The 13,650-nt window shown below is 43.8% G+C and overlaps 2 protein-coding genes across 3 annotated transcripts in view; one reads left to right on the forward strand and one right to left on the reverse strand.

Annotated features, from left to right (window-relative positions):
* Positions 1-13,650, forward strand: part of LOC137097903 (sodium/mannose cotransporter SLC5A10-like) — an 87,635-nt gene that overhangs the window by 30,244 nt on the left and 43,741 nt on the right. The gene's annotated exons all lie outside the window — the stretch shown is intronic.
* The window catches only part of LOC132782104 (protein FAM83G), a 50,871-nt gene that overhangs the window by 15,891 nt on the left and 21,330 nt on the right, over positions 1-13,650 (reverse strand). For both annotated transcript variants that reach the window (XM_060786782.2, XM_060786783.2), the window contains exon 3: positions 706-830. In XM_060786782.2, the coding sequence (XP_060642765.2) occupies positions 706-830 (125 nt within the window). The remainder of the gene's footprint in view (positions 1-705; positions 831-13,650) is intronic.

The raw sequence follows: 13,650 nt of genomic DNA on the forward strand, positions 1-13,650 counted from the left end.
TTCTGAACAGTCTTCAAAGGCAACCCCATGTAGAGTGTGTTGCAGTAATCTATTTGGGATGTAACCAAAGCGTGGACCACGGTGGCCAGATCAGACTTCCCAAGGTACAGGCGCAGCTTAAATATAATTCGTCATGTTGTTGGGGGTCACCACAACAAGGAACTATATTATTTATTTATTTATTTATTTATCGTGTCATCCGCAACCAGAACATTGTATTACATTTCTAACAGAACAAAACAAACAAACAGATAAAAAAACCACACAAATGTTGCAAGCTTGGTAGTTGATTAAATGTCCTTTGACCAGTATCTGACCACTTGGAGTGCCTCTGGTGTTGCCGCAAGAAGGTCCTCCATTGTCCATGTAGCAGGGCTCAGGGTGCATTGCAGCAGGTGGTCAGTGGTTTGCTCTTCTCCACACTCACATGTCGTGGATTCCACTTTGTGGCCCCATTTCTGAAGGTTGGCTCTGCATCCCGTGGTGCCAGAGCGCAGTCTGTTCAGCGCCTTCCAAGTCGCCCAGTCTTCTGTGTGCCCGGGGGGAGTCTCTCATCTGGTATCACCCACGGATTGAGGTGCTGGGTTTGAGCCTGCCACTTTTGAACTCTCGCTTGCTGAGGTGTTCCAGCGAGTGTCTCTGTAGATCTAAGAAAACTATATTAAGGGGTCGTGGCATTAGGAAGGTTGAGAAAAAGCACTTTACCTGTAGGAGCCACACATGGCTTTGTCCCCGTCCACAAACATGAATTTCTGGGCCAAGGCGCCCTTGAAGCGGGTGGCTGAACGGGTGAAAAACTCAGTCCCGCCGGTCGTTCGGACTCTGAGATTCTGCAAAAGTTAAATGGAGAAGGAAAGGACATTAGGAAACAAATAGGAAAATGTTTCACCATGTTCCTGGGTGCATTGAATTGCAAACTTTTTAAGGAGCCCACTTGTCCCGTATCCTTAATCCGTTTGCATAACTCGCAGGGTTCCTTCTGGGAGGCCTGACATGGCACATTTTAAAGCAGCACCACCCAAATGTCAAGAGCAGTGGATAATGGATGCACTAATTAGTTTAATGTATGCTCCACCTGGAGAGACAGCATGATGTGGCGTCTTGAGCGTCGGACTGTTTCAAATTCAGTTGCAGCAATGGGAGCAAACTGGGAACGAAAGCGGGAGGAAGGGAGGTTTTGAAAACAGCTGGGAGAATGAGACGGAGGAGTATTCCTGGGCACTTCCATTGACTTAAAAGGGTGCGGAGCGATGGGGGAACTGGGTGTGCTTTGCAGGAGAAAGCATCAAAAACGTAATGGAGGAGAACAGCAAACACCAAATTGTTTTGCTGCCAACCCCATTGGCAAACAAATCAATAAGGTTTCCATTGGTCCTCAGCCAAATGTCCTGGAAAAACATCACGTTTACCTCTTCTCTGTGATAGAGTGCATCTACGTTGCGTGATTACTGCACTTTGACACCACTTGAACAGCTATGTCTCAATGCAATGGAATCCTGGGAGTTGTAGTTTCACAAGGACTTTACCCTTCTTGGTTCTGGACTCAGTCTTTGGCAGAGAAGGCTGGATCTCTAAAGTTTTGAAAGAGTTTTGCAAAGGCTTCAGCCTTCTCTTCCAAATAAGGCTAAAGGCCTTGTAAAACTACAACTCCCAGGATTCTATCTATCCCATGATAGATAGATAAAATGGATGGATAGAAAGGTAGAGATGGATACTAGATATCTCATAGAGAGACAGATAGCACTCTTTGGATATCTCATCACTATACCAACATATTGATGAGAAGGTAAGATCCCTTGTAAAACTATAACTCCCAGGATTCCATAGCACTGAGCGTTGGCAGTTCAAGTGGTGTAAAACCGCATTCATTGTACAGTGTAGATATACCATGGGTTCATTATGGAAGGAAGAATAGTAATTCCATAATGCTTGCTTTGTCACCTGCACTCTGAACACCTTGCAAAACTACAACTCCTGAGATTCCGTCACATTGAGCCGTAGCAGTTAAAGTAGTGTCAGTGGATCATATAGGCGCACGCTTGGACTGGAATCCCCTCTGAGTTTGGTAATATCTCTGGATGCAGGGTGAACTACAACTCCCGCGCGGGTGGGTCATTCCCCCCTCCAAAACCCTCCAGTATGTTATATTGATCACCAGGGTTCTGTGTGTCAAGTTTGATCCAGATACGTCGTTGGGTGGGTTCAGAGTTCTCTGGATAAGGGTGAACTACAACTCCCAGATCCAAGAGCAATCTCCCCCAAACCCCGCCTGTATGTACAGTTGGCCGTGTTCGGTCTGTGTGCCAAAAAACCACCAGCATTCATATTTAGGTATATCAGGTATGTGCCAAGTTTGGTCCACATCTTTCTCTGGGTTCACAGTGCTCTCTGGATGTAGGTGAACTACAACTCCTATAAATGAAGGTCAATTCCTCCCCAAAGATTCCAGTATTTTCGTTGGTCGTGGGGGTTTTGTGTGCCAAATATGGTCCAGGTCTATTGTCGGTGGGGGTCACAGTGCTCTGTCTTGATGCAGGGTGAACTACAACTTCCATCATGTTGAGTCAGGCCCCCAAACCCCTCCAGTACATTCAGTTGCTGATCAATTCTCCTCTGTTTTACGCCATAAAAAATGAATAGGAAAGGGTTAAGGGAGAGGCAGTGGGCGGGGCCATGCAAATTCCACACCAATAGAGAGAATCAGAAACACTGGGATGTCCGTGGTGGAGGAAACACATAAAATCTAGGATGAAATTGTCCCTGTATTAAAGCCTTCATTTGAGTGGCAGGCCGTCTTGTGTTTATGGAGGACACTGGCAGGGATTATACATGTTCACGGCGCTCGCTATAACCTGCAATGTCATTGGCGGGAGGGCCTTTGGTAGCTCCTCATACCTGGGAACCATAGCTGTTTGTGGAAGTGGGCACCCCAGCCACATACACACAGACGAGGGTTGAATGAAAAGTAATGCATCCACCTTCGTAACTCCTCAACAGATGGCAGTACTGGTATGCGGCAGGTACTGGCTGCTTCAGTAGACTCTCCTCTACAGTTCCATTTTGACGGGAAGCCTTAGCATTGAACGGTTGTGTTGTTAAAGTGCAAAGTATGGAACCCTGCGCAGATGGTTGGTCAATGCGACTTAAAAAACGTGCAGTCATTGAATTCTGGACAGCAGAAGGTGGCACCTCAACATCTTTAAACTTACTTGCCCTACGATGCACAGTACTCACATCAACACAATCCCCATAAACAGCTTGCATTTTTTGATGAATCTCCTTTGGGGTGACACCTTCTGCTGCCAAGAATTCAATGACTGCACGTTGCTTAAGTCGCATTGACCAACCGTCTGCACAGGGTTCCATATTTCACACTTTAACAACACAACCGTTCAATGCGAAGGCTTCCCGCCAAAATGGAACTGTAGAGGAAAGTCTGCTGAACAAGCCAATACCTGCCGTATTCGTTGCTTAAGTCACATTGACTGACCGTCTGTGCAGGGTTCCATACTTTGCACTTTAACAACACAACCATTCAATAAGGCTTCCTGTCAAAATGGAACTGTAGAGGAGAGTCTGCTGAACAAGCCAGTACCTGCCACATTCGTTGCTTAAGTCACATTGCTTAAGACCAACCATCTGTGCAGGGTTCCATACTTCGCACTTTAGCAACACAACCGTTCAATGCTAAGGCTTCCTGTCAAAATGGAACTGTAGAGGAGAGTCTGCTGAACAAGCCAGTACCTGCCGCATTCGTTGCTTAAGTTACATTGACCAACCATCTGCTCAGGGTTTCATATTTTGCACTTTAACAACACAACCATTCAATGCTAAGGCTTCCTGTCAAAATGGAACTGTAGAGGAGAGTCTACTGAACAAGCCAGTACCTGCCGCATTCATTGCTTAAGTTACATTGACCAACCATCTGCTCAGGGTTTCATATTTTGCACTTTAACAACACAACCATTCAATGCTAAGGCTTCCTGTCAAAATGGAACTGTAGAGGAGAGTCTGCTGAACAAGCCAGTACCTGCCGCATTCATTGCTTAAGTTACATTGACCAACCATCTGCTCAGGGTTTCATATTTTGCACTTTAACAACACAACCATTCAATGCTAAGGCTTCCTGTCAAAATGGAACTGTAGAGGAGAGTCTGCTGAACAAGCCAGTACCTGCCGCATTCGTTGCTTAAGTCACATTGACTGACCGTCTGCTCAGGGTTCCATACTTCGCACTTTAGCAACACAACTGTCCAATGCTAAGGCTTCTCACCAAAAAGGAACTGTAGAGGAGAGTCTGCTGAACAAGCCAGTACCTGCTGCATACCAGTACTGCCATCTGTTGAGGAGTTACGAAAGTGGAGGCATTACTTTTCATTCAACCCTTGTCCATATCTTCACTTTTATTATGTGTATAGATAGATTTGAAAAAAGAGAAACCCAAAAAGCGAACATGGGAGAAAGCCTTTCAATCGTGTGTTTGTGGACGTCTTTGCTTCTTCACCAAAAGTTTTCACTTTTTGGACACGGAGGTATTGCGTTGCGCAGCTGACTTTTACCACCTGTTTGAGAATCAAAATTAAAATTAAAGCCTCCCAAAGACAGGTTGGACCCGTTCGCCTTGTGTTTTAATTGGACGGTTGCCGCCTTTCCCCGTTTTCTTTTCTTTTTTCTTCTCGCTTTTGGGCCACCCTGTTTCCCTTCTTCTCATTATGCCACCCAACACCGAAAACTGGGATGTGCCTCAACAGTATATCATCCGCATACTGAAAACGATTAATGGCTTCCGATAAGCTTCCAGGCCCAATTCAAAGTACAGGTTAACCTTCCTAATGCCGTGACCCCTTAACACAGTTCCTCATGTTGTGGTGACCCCCAACCATAGCATTGTTTTCGTTGCTACTTCATAACTATAATTTTGCTACTGTTAGTAATTGCAATGTAAATATTCGATACGCAGGATGTATTTTCATTCACTGGACCAAATTTGGCACAAATACCCGATACGGCCAAATTTGAATACTGGTGGGGTAATGGAGGGGGATTGATTTTGTCATTTGGGAGTTGTAGTTGCTGGGATTTATAGTTCACCTACAATCAAAGAGCATTCTGAACTCCATCAAAGATGGAATTGAACCAATCTTGGCACACAGAACTCCCATTACCAACAGGAAATACTGGAAGGGTTTGGTGGGCATTGACTTTGGCATTTGGAGTTGTAGTTCACCTACATCCAGAGAGCATTGCGGACCCAAACAATGATACACTTGGACCAAACTTGGCACAAATAATGTGCCCAGATGTGAATACTGGGAGAGTTTGAGGAAAATAGATCTTTTAGTGCTACCTTTGCTTTGCCTGTCCCACTCCATGTTATCCCTTTTAGTTTTAGGGAGTTATAGTTTCTGGGATTTATAGTTCACCTAAAATCAAAGAGCATTCTGAACTCCATCAACAATGGAACTGAACCAAACTTGGCACACAGGACTCCCACAACCAAGAGAAAATGCAGCAAGAGTTCGGTGGGCATTGACTTTGATGTTTGGAGTTGTAGTTCACCTACATCCAGAGAGCACTGTGGTTTCAAATAATGACAGATCTGGACTAAACTTGGCACGAATACACAACATGCCCAAATGTGAGCACTTGTGGAGTTTGAGGAAAATAGATCTTTTAGTGCTACCTTTGCTTTGCCTGTCCCACTCCATTTTATCCCTTTTAGTTTTAGGGAGTTGTAGTTTCTGGGATTTATAGTTCACCTAAAATCTAAGAGCATTCTGAACTCTATCAACGATGGAATTGAACCAAACTTGGCACACAGGACTCCCATGACCAACATAAAATACTGGAAGGGTTTGGTGGACATTGACCTTGAGTTTTGGAGTTGTAGTTCACTTATATCCAGAGAGCATTGTGGACTCAAATAATGATAGATCTGGACCAAACTTGGCATGAATACTCAATATGCCCAAGTGTGAACACTGGTGGAGTTTGACATTTGGGAGTTGTAGTTGCTGGGATTTATAGTTCACCTACAATCAAAGAGCATTCTGAACTCCATCAACAATGGAATTGAACCAAACTTGGCACACAGAACTCCCATGACCAACAGAAAATACTGGAAGGGTTTGGTGGGCACTGATCTTGAGTTTTGGAGTTGTAGTTCACCTACATCCAGAAAACACTGTGGACTCGAATAATGATAGATCTGGACCAAACTTGGCACAGATACTCAATATGCCCACATGTGAACACTGGTGGAGCATGAGGAAAATAGACCTTGACATTTGGGAGTTGTAGTTGCTGGGACTTATAGTTCACCTACAATCAAAGATGACCCTGAACCCCACCAATGATAGAATTGGGCCAAACTTGAAACACAGAACCCCCAAGACGGGACATTTTCAAGGCAGCAGAGAAAGTGGGAAAGCAGAGGATTCATCTGCCCTATTAGCTGGAGGCGACTATAATTTGACATAATGTATTATTTGATTTATATCCTGCTTTTCTTCTCCCAACAAACCTTTTTTCATTTAGTCTATTCTATCTATCGCCTTTGGCAAGTCACTTAATTTGACAAATATATTATTTTCACAAGCAGAAAGGTCTAGCTGGTACGACTGGGTTGCTGTGAGTTTTCCGGGCTGTCTGGCCATGTTCCAGAAGCACTCTCTCCTGGCCTTTCACCCACATCTATAGCAGGCATCCTCAGAAGTTGTGAGGTCTGTTGGAAATTAGGCAAGTGGGGTGTGTGTGTGTATATATGTGTATGTATATGTGTGTGTGTGTATATATGTGTAGATATATATATATATATATATATACACACGCACACACTCTGTGGAATTCTCTCCTGACATTTCACCCACATCTATGGCAGGCATCCTCAGAGGTTGTGAGGTCTGTTGGAAATTAGGCAAGTGGGGTGTGTGTGTATGTGTGTGTGTGTGAGAGAGTATATCTCTCTCTCTCTCTCTCTCTCTCTATATATATATATACATATACACACACACACTGTGGAATTCTCTCCTGACAATTCGCCCACATCTATGGCAGGCATCCTCAGAGGTTGTGAGGTCTGTTGGAAACTAGGCAAGCGAGGTTACATATCTGTGGAATGTCCAGGGTGGGAGAAAGAACTCTTGTCTGCTTGAGGCAAGTGTGAATGTTGCAATTGGCCACCTTGTGTAGCACCGAATAGCCTTGCAGCTTCAAAGCCTGGCTCATACACAGAGAAGCCAATGAAATCCACAAGCATGTGGACAATTTCAACAGAAAGGAGGAAACCATGAAAATGAACAAAATTTGACTACTAGTATTAAAAAAACTCTAAAATCAGGACAGTAAATAAACGGCAACACTAATAAAATGGGAATTCAAGGCATGAAACAACCAGGGCCAGCTAACACCTCCCAACAAAGGATTTCCCCAGGTAGGAAGCAGCCAGGCTTTGATGCTACAAGGCCATTCAGTGGTAATCAAGGTGGCCAATTGCGACATTCACACCTGCCTTAAGCAGACAAGAATTATTTCTCCCACCCCGAACAAACCATGAAAATGAACAAAATCTGGCTACCAGTATTTTAAAAAAACTCTAAAATCAGGACAGTAAATAAAGAGCAACACTAAAAAAATGGGAATTCAAGGCATGAAACAATCAGGGCCAGCTAACACCTCCCAACAAAGGATTTCCCCAAACAGGAAGCAGTCAGGCTTTGATGCTACAAGGCCACTCAATGGTAATCAAGGTGGTCGATTGCGACATTCACACCTGCCTTAAGCAGACAAGAATTATTTCTCCCACCCCGAACAAACCATGAAAATGAACAAAATCTGGTTACCAGTATTTAAAAAAAACTCTAAAATCAGGACAGTAAATAAAGAACAACACTAAAAAATAGGGTAATTCCAGACAGGAAACAATCAGAGCCAGCTTTTTTTTTTGTCGTGTCAGGAGCGACTTGAGAAACTGCAAGTTGCTTCTGGTGTGAGAGAATTGGCTGTCTGCAAGGACTTTGCCCAGGGCATGCCCAGATGATTTTTGATGTTTTTATCATCCTTGTGGGAGGCTTCTCTCATGTCCCCACATGAGGAGCTGAAGCTAATAGAGGGAGCTCATCCACCTCTCCCTGGATTTGAACCTGCAACCTGTCGGTCTTCAGTCCTGCCGGCACAGGGGTTTTACTCACTGCGCCACCGGAGGCTCCTAAGACCTCCCAACAAAGGATTCCCCCGGGTAAGAAGCAGCCAGGCTTTGATGCTACAAGGCCATTCAGCAGTAATCAAGGTGGCCAATTGCGACATTCACACTTGCCTCAAACAGACAAGAGTTCTTTCTCCCACCCTGGACATTATTCCACATATATATAAAACCCACTCTGAGGATGCCTGCCATAGATGTGGGCAAAACATCAGGAGAGAATGCTTCTGGAACATGGCCATACAGCCTGGAAAACTCACAGCAACCCAGTCGTACCAGCCAGACCTTTCTGGTTGTGAAAATAATATATTTGTCAAATTAAGTGACTTGCCGAAGGCGATAGATAGAATCGTTGGAGAAGAGTTTGCTCTGGATTTTCCTGTCCTTCCTGTCTTTTGAAAATGTTTTCCCTATGGATTTTCTCCTTTTTTCCTTCTCTCTTTTTGCATACGAGAGAGCAGTGGACTGATGGGACCTCCACTATGTTTTGCTCCAAACCTCAAAATATGTCTTGCGAGATTTAGAAAAGTCATCCCTTTTGGGAATACGCTGCAAAGCGGTGGATTTAACATGTCGGAGGAGTGGAAACACGGCTCAGTGATTTGCTTCGGCATAAATCCGACAATCCTTTTTGCTCCGAGCGACACGTTGATTTGAAAGTGCTGAAGGATGGGAAGTTCGTTGCCTTGAGTGGAGGTGCTTTCTAAAACTCCCTTAAAGCACAGGAAATGAACCTAAATTAAATAGGTATTTTTGTTATTGGCTGTCTTGAGTCAGCAGAAAACTTTGAATTAAGCAGAAAACGAAGGAGGAAAAAAGGAACCACGGCCTAGAATCATAGAATCAAAGAGTTGGAAGAGACCTCCTGGGCCATCCAGTCCAACCCCCTGCCAAGAAGCAGGAATATTGCATTCAAATCACCCCTGACAGATGGCCATCCAACCTCTGTTTAAAAGCTTCCAAAGAAGGAGCCTCCACCACACTCCGGGGCAGAGAGTTCCACTGCTGAACGGCTCTCACAGTCAGGAAGTTCTTCCTCATGTTCAGATGGAAATCCTATTAAATTCACCAATAATTCCACCTTGATCGCACTTTAACAGTATCCTAGGATTTGTAGTTTAGAGAGTGTCGACATTGTGAAATAATTCCACTTGAACAGCAAGTATTTCCTTCTTTGGCATCCTGGAATTTGTAGTTTAAGGAGTGTCAACACTGCAAAATAATTCCACTCGAACAGTCAGGATTTCATCCTATGGTTTGCTGGGATTTGTAGTTTAAGGTGTGTCAACGTTGTGAAATAGTTACACTTGAAAACTCAGGGTTTCATCCTATGATATGCTGTGATTTGTAGTTTATGGAGTGTCAGCATAAAAAAAGTGCACTTTAACAGTCAGGGTTTCATCCTATGGTATGCTGGGATTTGTAGTTTAAGGTGTGTCAACACTGTGAAATAGTTACACTTTAACAGTCAGGGTTTCCTCCTATGATATGCTGGGATTTGTAGTTTAAGGAGTGTCAACATCCTGAAATAATTCCACTTGAACAGTCAAGGTTTCCTCCTATGGTATGCTGGGATTTGTAGTTTAAGGTGTGTCAACGCTGTGAAATAGTTCCACTTTAACAGTTATGGTTTCATCCTATGGAATACTGGGATTTGTAGTTTAAAGAGTGTCAACATTGTGAAATAATTCCACTTTAACAGTCAAGGTTTCCTCCTATAGTATGCTGGGATTTGTAGTTTAAGAGTGTCAACATTGTGAAAAAAATCCACTCGAACTGTCAGGGTTTCATCCTATGGTATGCTGGGATTTGTAGTTTAAGGAGTGTCAACATTGTGAAAAAATCCACTTGAACAATCAGGGTTTCCTCCTATGGCATGCTGGGATTTATAGTTTAGCGAGTGTCAACGTTGTGAAATAGTTCCACTTTAACAACAAGTATTTCCTCCTTTGGCATCCTGGAATTTGTAGTTTAAGGAGTGTCAACATTGTGAAATAATTCCATTTGAACAGTCAGGGTTCCATCCTATGGTATGCTGGGATTTGTAGTTTATGGATTGTCAACATGAAAAAAATCCACTTTAACAGTCAGGGTTTCATCCTAGGGTATGCTGGGATTTGTAGTTTAAGGAGTGTCAACGTTGTGAAATAATTCCACTTGGACAGTCAGGGTTTCCTCCTATGGTATACTGGGATTTGTAGTTTAAGGAGTGTCAACATTGTGAAAAATCCACTTGAACAATCAGGGTTTCATCCGATGGTATGCTGGGATTTGTAGTTTAAGGAGTGTCAACATTGTGAAATAATTCCACTTGAACAGTCAGGGTTTCATCCTATGGTATGCTGGGATTTGTAGTTTAATGTGTGTTAACATTGTGAAAAAAATCCACTCAAACACTCAGGGCTTCATCCTATGGTATGCTGGGATTTGTAGTTTAAGGAGTGTCAACATTGTGAAAAAATCCACTTGAACAATCAGGGTTTCCTCCTATGGCATGCTGGGATTTGTAGTTTAAGGTGTGTCAACGTTGTGAAATAGTTACACTTGAACACTCAGGGTTTCATCCTTTGGTATGCTGGGATTTGCAGTTTAAGGAGTGTCAACACTGCAAAATAATTCCACTCGAACAGTCAGGATTTCATCCTATGGTATGCTGGGATTTGTAGTTTAGGGAGTGTCAACATTGTGAAAAAAATCCACTTTAACAGTCAGCGTTTCATCCTATGGTATGCTGGGATTTGTAGTTTAGGGAGTGTCAACGTTGTGAAATAATTCCATTTTAACAGGGTTTCATCCTATGGTATGCTGGAATTTGTAGTTTAAGGAGTGCCAACACTGTGAAATAATTCCACTTGAACACTCAGGGGTTCAGCCTATAGTATCTTGGGATTTGTAGTTTGCAAAGTGTCAACGTTGTGAAATAATTCCATTTGAACATTCAGGGTTTCCTTGTATGGTCTCGGGATTTGTAGTTTTTTGCTTTTTTGGCTCGACTGAGTGTTGTCCATGGTCCCTTATGTGATCCCAGTGAGCTTAGGCAGGCTAATTGGTGTGATCTCTTTTGGAAAGATATCAAACTCATGGACCAGGAGAGCAGTTGGATTGCAGAATTAATCGACAGCAGAATTAATAAAGTTTGACACCATTTTAACTGCTGTAGCTCAATGCTATGGGGGCCTTGGGAATTGTAGTTTCGCAAGGTCTCAGCCTTCTCTGCCTCAGAGTGCTGGCGCCTCAGCAAAATACAGATCCCAGCCATGACTATAGGAAAAGAGTGTCATAGGCAACCGGACAACTTTGCAAAATAATTCCTCTTTAACAGTAGGGTCTCATCCTATGATATGCTGGGATTTGTAGTTTAAAGAGTGGCAGGATTATATGATGGTTATAGTGCCGGGTTAAGGCTTCAGAAGACCAGGGTTCGAATCCATGCTCAGCCATGGAGAACTTGGGTAAGTCACACTCTCTCAGCTGTAGCACTGAACCGTGCAGTTAAAGTGGTATCAAGCAGCATTAAGTCTCCAGTGTGGATGCACCCAAGCGCTCAGCTCAGTACATATGACAGTAGTTTGAATATTCCTTTCCTAAGAAAGCCACAGGATTTCCATCCACACACACACACACACACATATCACATATGTACACACCCAACAGGTATTTATGCTCACAGTGATTTAAATCACCTTTCCTTGGAAAAAGGTGCAGTTGACACAATTGCTTTTGGATACTCCCATGCTCTCCTTCCTTCCTTCCTTCCTTCCTTCCTTCCTTCCTTCCTTCCTTCCTTCCTTCCTTCTTTCCTTCCTTTCCTTCCTTCCTTCTTTCCTTCCTTCCTTCCTTCCTTCCTTCCTTTCCTTCCTTCCTTTCCTTCCTCCTTCTTTCCTTCCTTCCTTCCTTCCTTCCTTCCTTTCCTTCCTTCCTTCATTCCTTCCCTTCCTTCCTTCCTTCCTTCCTTCCTTCCTTCCTTGCTTCTTTCCTTCCTTCCTTCCTTCCTTCCTTCCTTCCTTCCTTCCTTCTTTCCTTCCCTTCCTTCCTTCCTCCCTTCCTCCCTTCCCTTCCCTCCCTTCCCTTCCCTTCCCTTCCCTTCCCTTCCCTTCCCTTCCCTTCCCTTCCCTTCCCTTCCCTTCCCTTCCCTTCCCTTCCCTTCCCTTCCCTTCCCTTCCCTTCCCTTCTTCCAGTTGGGTTTGCCTGGGCTTTGTCAGTTATTGTGATCCGGCTGCAGGTAACACACTTTACCTATAGTCATGGCTGGGATTTGTAGTTTGCTGAGGCACCAGCACTTTGGGGCAGAGAAGGCCGAGACCTTGTGAAACTACAACTCCCAAAGCCTCCATAACATTGAGCCACAGCAGCTAAAATGGTGTCCAACTGCATTAATTCTATTGTTGAACGCTTTCATCGCTGGAATCACTAGACTGTTGTGTTTTTTCTGGGCTGTATGGCCAAGCTCCAGAAGCATTCTCTCCTGATGTTTCGCCTGCACAACCTCTCAAGATGCCTGCCATAGATGCATGTGAAACGTCATGAGAGAATGCTTCTGGAACATGGCCACACAGCCTGGAAAACACACAACAACACTATTAATTCTACTGTGGATGAATTCTACAACCCAAGTGCTCTCCAGTTTCACGAGTTTGATGTCTTTCCAAAAGAGATCACACCGATTAGCCTGCCTAAGCTCAAGGCGGTCCCGTAAGGGACCGTGGACAACACCCAGCCGAGCCAGAAAAGGCAAAAAATAAAATAAAAAAATACCCATCTGAAAACAAAACACATATGAATAACAGCTTCCTCCTCCTCGCCATTAAGTAAGATCTGTTTGTTTAATCGCAAATAAAACCAGGAGCAAACACCCAAAGACGGAAGGGTGACGGAGGGAATAACCCGGCCTTCGCTTATTCGGCAAAGGGATGACGAATCACTTGGCAAACAAGTCTCTCTCCAACGGCACTCTGGAGGGGGAATCTGGTGCCCACTTGCCCAAGCTTGCCCAATATGAGAGATGGCAACCAGCTATGGAGAGGGCAGAAATGGAGGGCAACGTCCCCTGGATAAGAACTCTTATCCTCACTCATCCAACTGGAAAGAAGAGACTTTTGGGGGGCTTTACTAGGTCTCTTCAACCTCTTTATCAATGACTTAGAGTAGTGTTTCTCAACCTTCCTAATGCCATGACCCCTTAATACAGTTCCTCGTGTTGTGGTGACCCCCAACCATACAATTATTGTCATTGCTACTTCGTAACTGTAATTTTGCTACTGTTACGAATCGTAGTGTCAATATCTCATATGTAGGATGTATTTTCATTCACTGGATTTTGTTATTTGGGAGTTGTAGTTGTGTGATTTATAATTAACCTATAATCAAAGAGTGTTGTGAACTTCACCAACGATTGTGTTAATAATGGAAATGGCTACAGAATTGTGATAATTCAGAAGAAGACCTACAAG

The sequence above is a fragment of the Anolis sagrei genome, chromosome X, assembly GCF_037176765.1.
Source record: "Anolis sagrei isolate rAnoSag1 chromosome X, rAnoSag1.mat, whole genome shotgun sequence".
Classification (NCBI taxonomy): Eukaryota; Metazoa; Chordata; class Lepidosauria; order Squamata; family Dactyloidae; genus Anolis; species Anolis sagrei.